This window comes from Talpa occidentalis, unplaced genomic scaffold, assembly GCF_014898055.3.
Source record: "Talpa occidentalis isolate TD23 unplaced genomic scaffold, MPIMG_talOcc4v2.1 talOcc4.2, whole genome shotgun sequence".
NCBI lineage: Eukaryota > Metazoa > Chordata > Mammalia > Eulipotyphla > Talpidae > Talpa > Talpa occidentalis.
Window position 1 is genome coordinate 13,821,844 of NW_023602073.1, and position 10,359 is coordinate 13,832,202.

The 10,359-nt window shown below is 41.5% G+C and overlaps 1 protein-coding gene across 1 annotated transcript; it reads left to right on the plus strand.

Annotated features, from left to right (window-relative positions):
- The first annotated feature begins 89 nt into the window (after positions 1 to 89).
- ACOT13 (acyl-CoA thioesterase 13) lies at positions 90 to 9,934 on the plus strand. Its single transcript, XM_037518936.2, has 3 exons — positions 90 to 357; positions 8,038 to 8,222; positions 9,679 to 9,934. The coding sequence occupies exons 1-3, from the start codon at positions 277 to 279 to the stop codon at positions 9,833 to 9,835; spliced, it is 423 nt and encodes a 140-aa protein (XP_037374833.1). The 5' UTR covers positions 90 to 276; the 3' UTR covers positions 9,836 to 9,934.
- The last annotated feature ends 425 nt before the right edge of the window (positions 9,935 to 10,359 follow it).

Here is a 10,359-nt window from a genome sequence, read left to right on the forward strand (position 1 = left end):
AGGGCGGAAGCTGCGGGGGCGCCTCAATGGCCAGGCCGCTGCGCGAGAGAGCAAAATAGCGCATGCGCGCGGCCACAATGGCGCGCGGAACTTTTGTGCGCGAGTCGCTGGGGATGGTGGCGCGAGTGCGCTCGACACGGACCGCGAATGCTGGGGCGGGGGGGCCTGAGAGCTTTAAGTACTCCCCGCCCTGTGTGTCCTTGCTCTTTTGCAAGCTGCAGGGCTGCTGCTACGTTCATTCTTGTGGAGGGTCCAGACGCCGGAGAGTGATCCACCATGGGCTCCCTGACGCAGAAATTGATGGAGGTGTTGAAGGCCATGAAGCACGTCCAAGGGTTTGATAGAATTTTGGAAAAGGTATTGGGGGCGAATGTCTCGCTAGATCATGTTCGACTGTGCCTGTAAATTCACCTTAGTAATCGCGGTTACCACCTTAGTGGAGGGTCTTTATGTTACAGGTCAAGTGCGTGGATTGTCTCGTCCAAGCGTACCTGAATGAAGGTGGTGGTCGCTCCTGGTGACAGAATTGTCATTGCTAGTGCGGGAAGGAAATTTAGTGTTCGACCCTTCAGCCAGCAAGCGCCTGCAGGTGTCTCGAAGAAAAAAAGCAATAGAGCCTACATTCCAAGGCGAGATTTCAGCCTAGAGTATTAAAAGGAAAGTAGGGGCCTCCCTGGTGGCGCAGGGGTTAGTCTCAGGGCTATCAGGCTGCAGCCAGACACTGCGGCATGGGTTTGATCCTCAGCTGGCCAGGGGGATACCCACATGGCGCAGCAGACCTCTCCTGTCTTACCTGCTCCTCAACTCAGCAGTGTATTTTCAGTAGATCTGCCTGTTCTGTTCCCCACTCTGTCTCTGGTGAATCCTCTCACCACCTCTCCACATACACACACCTCTGGCCTACACCCCAGCTCTTCTTGTATGCATAAAAAATAAATCTTAAAAGTAAAAAAAGGAGAATAATTGCAGGAAGGTAAGAGAGCCAAGGTGCTACAGTGTTAGCCCCTTTGCACATGAACAGACCAACCCAGACTCCTAGTTTTCCATGTCTTTGTAGAACAGTGTTATGTTACATAGGAAGCGTTTATAAGTAAGCAGGAATTGCAAAAGCCCTTGATTAAGTCAGATCTGGAAAACATTTAACAACCTCGGAATTTTTCATTTTTTCTGAATGTCTAAGGCTTCCATGCTTGTTTTTCTTCTGATAGTTTAGAGTACTGGGAAATTTGGAAATGATTTACTAGAGGAGTTTAAATACGGATCAACTGCAGTCATTTGTTAGGAAGAGTGTAAAGAGTGTATGAATGGAGCAAATTCTGTCTTCTAGAACACAACATTTAGGCTTATTTTCAATGTGTGAATAACTGTCCCTAATTATCTTTCATGGTTTTTGTGAAAAATACTGCTTAGATGCATGTATTTAATGTTGTCAGATAAATGCTATAAGATCTAAGGACACACCACATCACAGTAACTTTTTGAAAATCAGATTATCCAAAATAGGAAGTATGGTCTAAGGGAAAGTTTGAGTTATTTTAAAAAAAAATCTGAAGCCATTTTCATTGTTAAACTTCAAGTAATAGGTATGTGTTTTCTCATATTCTTGCTATGAGTTTATTTGCCTTTGGCTGATTAAAATCCTCATATTTTAGCAGACACAATGGAGCAGTCATTAACTACAAACATACCTGAGTTAGCCTTGGTAGTAAGTTGCCTTCCAAGAAGGTATGCCTGTGAATGTAGATGGATAGAGGTTCAGAAGTTGCAGTAAGATTGAATAATGTTATAGGGCCTCCCCGGTGGCGCAGCGGTTGAGCGCTGGGTTGCGAAGCTGCCCACAGCCTCTGCAGTGCCGGTTCGATCCCCGGTTGCTCCCCGGCCACCGGAGGAGGGTCCCGCATGGCGCGCAGACCTCTCCTGCCGCCCGCTGCTCCCCTCAGCAGTGTACCTCAGTCCTCCTGTCTGCTCTGCTCCCTGCTCTGGCTCTGGTGAATTCTCTCACCCTCCCGTGCTTCTGACTGTACCCAATGCTTGTATAAACAAACAAACAAATAAATAAATAAACATGCCTCTATTAAAAAAAAAATTAAAAAAAAAAAAGATTGAATAATGTTATAGCACTGGCCAATAGAGCTACAATGCAAACTACAAATACAGGTGAAATATGAAATTATAAACTTTATAATAGCCAGGTTTTAAAAAGCAAGAGGGAATAAGTGAAATCAATTTTAGTGATTTATTTTAAGTAACATTATATCCAAAATACTACATTAGCATGTAATCAATATGACTTATTCAAATTATCAGACTCCATGTGTTTTGGCATGGAACAGAATGTAGTCTTTCTCTAAATCTCTAGTTCATAATTCTTTAGTCTCTTTTAAAATAATTACTGTGTTTTTTGTTACCTTACTGGACTTTGACAAAATTATTTTATGTGAAATAGCTATCCCTCAGGTTAAATATATGTAAAGCCAGAGATTTTTTCAAGGCAAGAAAGGCTCTTTTTTTTTTTTTTTTTTTTTTTTTTTTGTGGGCCCCTCACCAGCGGCCAGGGAACGAACCAGCGCTGCAGAGGCTACGGGCAGGGGAAGCCCAAGAAAGGCTCCTTGTTAAATGCAAGAATATGACTGTGATATACAGGGAAAAGTTTTTTGAAAGTTGCAAAATAATATAATGTCCCATTTTTTGTAGTTTTATAAAACCTAATAGAAAAAAAAAAAACCTATATATGCATACATGTTTGAATAAGGCTAGGGAATGATATTGAATGGTCTATGACCCTGAAGGGGTAGTAGGTTGGAAATTGCATCTCTGTACTGTGTTACTTATCCATATAAAATAAGTGATTTCATTTTTGTGGTTAACATTCTTATATAGGGAAGTAACATGGCAGTTTAGATAGGATTTAAAGAATCGAGATATATTTAGTGACGTAATGAACTCAAAAGAGTTCCAGTATTGTAGAGGAATGAGATTTGATATCAATTCAAAACAAATATAAATATTTTAGAAAATTATTAATTTTGACAGTGGCAAATGGATGACTAATTTCTTTTTTGTTTTTATTATTTTGGATGACCAATTTCAAAGGGAATAATGAGTTTACATTTCTTCTGCAATGGAATATACTTGAAGTTTAGAGTTATCTTTATTCCCGCTGAAATGAAATGCTCTTACCTTGTTATAGCACTTGTTTAAGTGGCGTATTCAAGCTTAGAGGTTTGTGAGGACCTCAGAAAGTTATTATCCGAGAACTGGAACAGGAGTTAAATGTATGTATTTTAAACATTCACAATACGAAAGTGAGTCATGATTACTTGGCCACTCTAGGAGTTCCAGCAGTTTCTGGAATACTGTTCCTCAGAGATTATCTCTGTTGCTGCTTGAATTGTGTCTTTATTATATGAAAACTGGCACTGGCTCACCATATTTGCGTTCCTGCAGAGCATTTTCCCCATTGTGCAGCCATCTCAGGCTGGGCTGTTTGTTGATTTGAGCGAAAGGAAGATGGATCTTAGATCCTCAGAGTTGTCTTTAATGCTGAAACAAGGGGATGGTGTACACAGGCAGAGAGAAAGATGAAAAGACTGGAGGGCAGAATAGCAACTGAGCCTCCTATCCCCCCGCTTTACACTGTGAAGTGCCCAGAACCACACAGCTGATACATACCAGTGTATCTAAGGCCCATCTGTTGTTTCCTATTGTCCAAAAAGTGGTAAACAGAATGTTTCAAGGTTACAGGCTGTCTATTGTTTGGAAGCTATTTTTCACCTTCCATTTTCCTTACAATCCCTTTCTGGGAATTATTTTATTTTCAGGTGCTAGATTTCAAACCATTTATCAATTGCAAAAGTTCTACTCAAGTGTATGCTTGCTCCCTTGAAAGGAGAACTGGAGGTGTGGATAATTATCGATGAAATCATGTCTATAGGGGTGAGAAAGCTCCTTCCCTGTCAGCCCCATTTCCAGAACAAGGCAACAGAGAACCTGTATACAAACAAAATCTTTCCAGTGTCATGAATGTGACAGAAGCCCATAATATCTCGTAGGCATTCTAGAATGATTCAAGAAATCTTCCATGTACCATCCTCTGGGGAAAAAAACACAGTGATTGCTTATATTCCCTCCAGCACCCCCCTAGACATGAGTGGCATATTATTTCAGCTGGTTGTCTCAGGGGACTATTTAATTAAGTTCCTTTTTTGCCTCCTGTCACTCATGTGCTAGCTTTTGTTATTTTTGGCCTTATCACCTTTATTGTGCTAACTTTTGTTATTTTTGGCCTTTTTACTTCCTGAGGACTAGGACGACATATTCCTCATTACTTGACATTCTGCCCTTGCTCGGGACGCCCATTTTCACTCTTACACCTCAAAGTCCTTTTCATGTGGTACCCACTGTCCCTGAAAAGATTTTACTGGCATCTCCAGCTGTTTTTCTTTCATCCAGTTGTATGCCTTGCCAATGAAGACTTGTGCATCTCATGGGTGCTCAGAAGGGGAGGAGTGGTCCAGGTAGGGAAACAGCAAATGGAAAGGCCCTGAAACTTAGGGCATTTGGGGCAGAATCTTGGACATAGTTTGTCAGAACAGAGGAAGCTAGCCAGCTGAAGGAGGGGAGAGACCGTGCGTGGCTTGGTAAGTCCCTGTTAGACTTTTTGGCTTTTGAGTGAAGTGGAGCCCCATTTAGAGGGTTTTAAACAGAAGAGTGACATGATTTGACATGATTTGTATTTTAAAAGATGCATTCTTTGGGCCTCCCTGGTGGCACAAGGGGTTAAGCAATGCACTATGAAGCAATCCGCAGCCTCTGCAGCACGTGTTCCATCCCAGCCAGGGAGCAACCCACATGGCACAGTAGACCTCTCCTGTCTCACCCGCTGCTCCCCTCAGCAGTGTAGTTCAGTCAGTCTGCCAGTTCTGTTCCCCACTCTGTCTGGTGAATCCTCTCACCCCTCAGACTGACTGAATTACACTGCTAAGGGGAGCAGTGGGTGAGTCAGGAGAGGTCTGCTGTGCCATGCGGGTAGCTCCCTGCCCAGGGATCGAACTGGAGCTGCAGTGGCTTGCAGACAGCTTCACAGTGCTGCATCTTAACCCCTTGCGCCACCAGGGAAGCCCGAAAATGGTATTCTGTAGGAGAAAATTCAGTTGACATTTGTTTTGCCTTTTTTTTATCCCAGCCACAATTAGATAATCAAGTGGAACTCTGACAACTGACCTTTGCTAAATTGTGCTTAAAACTATACTAAACTACTTTTGTTGTCTGTGAGGTTTTCATATTTGATTCTTTTTCCTGAATTGCCTGGCTTCCCTGGCACCTGTCCAGAAACCTTCCCAAAGGTCTCTTCCCTGAAGACATACTTTTTTTTTAAAAGATTTATTTATTTATACAAGAACTGGGGTACAGTCAGAGGCACGGGAGGGTGAGAGAATTCACCAGAGACAGAGCGGAGAGCAGAGCAGGTGGACAGACCAAAGACACTGCTGAGGGGAGCAGCAGGCGAGCCAGGACAGGTCTGCTGCATCATGTGGGTTTCTCCCTGGCAGCTGGGAATTGAACCCATGCTGCAGAGGCTGCGGACAGCTTTGCAGCGCCACCGGGGAGGCTCCCTGAAAACATACTTTTTTTAAACTTGAAGATCCTTACTTTAGTCAGCCTGTCTCTTTCCTGACTACAGTAATTGCCTTTATGCATTTAAAGGTACATGTCTAAAGGTGCATCTCTTCCTTTAGACAGTCAGTGCCTCAAAAGCAGGGATTTGAGGGCCTCCCTGGTGGTGCAATGGGTGAAGACGCAGCCTGTGAAGCTGTCCGCAGCCTCTGCAGCACGAGTTCAATACCCGACTGGCCAGGGAGCTACCCACATGGTGCAGCAGACCTCTCCTGTCTCGCCCGCTGCTCCCCTCAGCAGTGTATGTCAGTCAGTCTGCCTGTTCTGCCCCCCACTCTGTCTCTGGTGAATTCTCTCACCCCTCTGGCCTGTACCCCAACTCTTTTATGCATAAATAAATCAATCTTTTTTAAAAAAAAAAGCCAGGGATTTGATCTCATTTACCTTTTTTTCTAATGTTTGGTATACTCATCTTTCAAAGGAGGTGAGTTTATTACACCTTGATCCTGCTAGGACTGTGGTTAGTTTAAGGACATCTGGAGGGCCTCCCCTGGTGGCGCAGCGGTTGAGCGCTGGGTTGCAAAGCTGCCCACAGCCTCTGCAGCGCAGGTTCGATCCCCGGCTGTTCCCCGGCCACGGGAGGAGGGTCCCACATGGCGTGCAGACCTCTCCTGCCGCCCGCTGCTCCCCTCAGCAGTGTACTTCGTCAGTCTGCCTGCTCTGCTCTCCACTCTGGCTCTGGCTCATCCTCTCACCCTTTCACGCTTCTGACTGTACCCAGTGCTTGTATAAATAAATCTTAAAAAAAAAAAAAAAGAAAGAAGAAAGTAAGGACATCTGGAGACTAAATTATTTACTGTATAAATAAACTTGATCTTGTTCTTTTATTTTTTCCTTTTGTTAACCTGTTGAGCAAAGCATGATGTGATACTGTTTAGGGTGGTTTGTACTGTTTGCTTGTTTTTGTTTTCCTTCAGGGCCTAAGGCATAAACAACAGAACATCCACAACAGTTGTGGTTTGTGAAACTCCAAAATGTCTTGCTGGTGGAAGTCAAAGGCTGTTGAATATCTACGCTTTATCATTAGCAACGGGAGACTTGAAAGTAGACAGACCTACATTTAAAGCTCAGTTCTATCATGTCCTGGGTGACCCTGGAAATGAACACTCTGAATTGAAGTTACCTAAAAATGGGAGTTATCCCATCCTTATTGCAAAGTGTTTGACATAGTGCCTGGCATATGAAAATGCCAAGCATATAAAAATGCTAGATAAACGGTAGTTATCGAGAATCTAATGATCCTTTAATGCTTTAGACATTTCCACACCCCAGATGCAACAGACACAGCAAACATTCATCCATTTTATGCCTGAACACCTCCCATGATGGTGAGAATTGGTGCTATTAGATGCAGAACAGTCCATTCAGAGCTCAGATCCAACTTCTAAATATTAAGCTATAAGTTACTTAAATATGGTATAGGAAACACCTTCCTTATTGCTTTTGTTTTCTTTTAACATAAAAGTCAACATTTTACCATTCATGTAATTCTTTAATAATAAACTATTAATGCGATCTTAAAGACAACAGTTTAACTTTCCTAGATCCTAATGTCACTTTTATTATTAAAATGGGTTTATGGTACAAGCTTACTAGTTTAGTAACTCACTGAATTACTTTCTCTCAGTCTTTTAAAAAATATTTTACATCATTCATTATGAAGGCATTAAAAAATTACTTTGTGGGACCTCCCTGGAGGCTCAAGGGGTTGCGGACCACACTATGAAGTAATCCACAGCCTCTGCAGCAAGAGTTTGATCCCCAGCTGGCCAGGGAGAAACCCACATGGCGCAGCAGACCTGTCCTGGCTCGCCTGTTGCTCCCTCAGCAGTGTACTTCGGTCAGTCTACCTGTTCTGTTCCCCACTCTGTCTCTGGTGAATCCTCTCACCCCCCGCATCTCTGGCCTGTACCACAGCTCTTGCATGCATAAATAAGTATGTATTTTTTAAAAAAGTTTCAGAACACTAATTAAAAAAAAATTACTTTGTGCCCAAACTAGGAAACATCCAAATTAAACCTGTAATAGTGTAACAGAGCACAGGACTAGCTGATTTTGTTGGCACATAATTGCTAAGGAGCCATTAAGAGATTCCAGGTTGCTATAGATAAGGTTGAAAAGCCCAAATGGAAAGGAGTGGAGATTAACAAAATTGACTATTTTCCCATCAATATTTACTCTTTCTTTAATAACAATTTACGTAGGGATTCATTTCTACCATAGAGAGATGGGTAACTTAATTGAATTTCTGATTCAACTTTCTTGGGATGAGTTCGTTTAATCCAATGATAGTTTTTGTTGGGCTATTTAAACTTTTCTAATACAACAGAATCTCCAAAATTTTTTATTTTTTACATTTAGATGACTCTCGTCTCTGCTGATCCTGGGAAAGTGATTTGTGAATTGAAAGTAGAAGAGGAGCATACCAATAAATTAGGCACGCTCCATGGAGGCCTGACAGCCACCTTGGTGGATGACGTATCAACAATGGCTCTGCTATGCACAGAAAGGGGAGCACCTGGAATCAGTGTGGATATGAACATAACGTATGTATCCAAATTGCACCCACCCCAACTACTTTTTAATGTGATAGCTCACTTCAAACCAGCAAAATTATACACATTTGTAACATTAAAGCATGAGATGCCCTTAACTGATCATCTTTAAGTGCAGTGGTAGATTTGCCCTAAAATAGTCCGTGGCCTTGCGAATCTAGAATTAGAGGAACTAATTTCCAAGTACAGTGTGTACCAGTAGTAAAGAGGGAATGATTGAAACATTAAAAAGAGGAAACATTCAGCTTCTAACATGTATAATGCTGGGGGGTTGGGATCATCACAAACTCACTGCTATTTCCCGTGGTCCTTAAAAATGCCACTTGCACAGATGTCTTATGGGGATCATATTGAATACAAGAGGAGGAAAACCTGAATAAAATTCAATTAACTAGTACTATTGCCAGCCGTATTCAAGACAGTGCAGGACCCAGGGATTTAGTTTCAAGACAATTCTTCTCACTTAAGCAACAGAAAAATGATTTCTGTTGGGGAGACAGGCAGAGACTAGAGTATGAAAGTCAATGTTATGTGACAATGTTAGGGGAGGAAATGTCAGCTAATAGGAAAACATTGTCCCAACCTTACTAGTGAGTAACTGAAATGAAGGGCACAGCAAGCAGATGCAAATGCTCATGATACTAAAAACATTTTTCTTCTGGTACTGGTGAGCATATTCAGCAGTCCTCATCTTATTCCATGTGTAAGGTCAATTGACTCCGTTTTACCTGAAGAGCCTCTTAAGAGCAGAGCCATCTTCAAACCCAGCACTGCATTTCATGCTCTAAGATACTGCTCTTTTCAAAACCCTGAAAAATTTTTAGTGAATCATAGTTTTGACCTTTCAAAGTATGGGTTGTTAGAAGTATTGGCCATCATCAAGGGCTAAGCTTCAAATATTGATTCACTTGAACAAAAACTGGACAGTTTCAAATATTTACTACGTATTTCAAAAGTAAATAGCATGCTGGATTACAGGTGAGCAGGAACTGTATCCTTAAAAATAATACATACTATCACCAGGATTCTAAGAACCTCATATTAATTCCTTATAGTTCTTATAGTTGTATTTCACAATTAAGTTCTGATATTGATATGATAGGATATAGACTCCAACTAATACTTCATGTAGGAAGTTAAGCATATTAAATGAAACGTGAGGAAAACTTTCACTTGCCCCACATAAATATGAAATGGGAACAGACAAACAAAATGGAGACCAACACCCATTCTAGTATTTGAGAGAAATGAAACTTGTGCAGAGAGAGTGGGTGAGGTGGAACTTGCTCACTACCAGTCATTCAAATTTGACAGAACAGAAAGCTTACTGATACTCCTAAAACCTACTTTTAGGAGTAAAAGAAGTAATATAAGGTATTTATGAGGAATATACAACAGTCCCTTTTAAAAATCTGCTCCTAATTGTATTTAAATTTCTCTTTTCCAGGTACATGGCACCTGCTAAAATAGGAGAAGTTGTTGTGATCACAGCACATGTTCTGAAGCAAGGAAGAACCCTTGCATTTGCCTCTGTGGATCTGACCAACAAGACCACAGGAAAATTAGTAGCACAAGGCAGACACACAAAACACCTTGGAAACTGAGAGAACAGCAGCATGACCAAAAGAAACCCAACAATGAGTAGCAGGTGTAAATTTGATGTGAACAAATGTAGTTTTCAAAATAAATTAGCACAACCAGAAGCCAAAAAAAAAAAAAAATGCTTTTTTGGAGGTTGGGGGGGAACCACAGAGACCAGGTGGGATATAAGGAGATTGACATTTTTTCCTTTTAACCCTCGTCAGTATTAATCATATGTATGGTATCTGGATGAAAAAAATCCTTAGCACAAGGTAGGTAAAGCATAACTGTCAAGGCCATTCTGAAGTAAGATTACCTTTAAGTTCAGCATTAAGCTAAAGAATTATAAATTAATGGTTTATCCTTAATGTATTTTAGGGTTTTCTTGGCTCTAATATGCCATTTTTCCATTGCTTTTTCTTAACATAGGGTTATGAACTTCAAAACAGGTGACCCATAGCCCATATCTGGAAAATAAAACAGGACCATGTAACCTAAAATAGGCAAAGCACCTTAGTGAAACAGGAAACAAATGGTGTGCTGCTTT

Bases quoted from the DNA above. Each gene is read 5' to 3' on its own strand.
- ACOT13 (XM_037518936.2), top strand. From the start codon at position 277: ATGGGCTCCCTGACGCAGAAATTGATGGAGGTGTTGAAGGCCATGAAG. The intron at 358-8,037 runs GTATTGGGGGCG...TTTTACATTTAG, and splicing joins TTGATAGAATTTTGGAAAAG to ATGACTCTCGTCTCTGCTGA. The intron at 8,223-9,678 runs GTATGTATCCAA...TCTCTTTTCCAG, and splicing joins AGTGTGGATATGAACATAAC to GTACATGGCACCTGCTAAAA.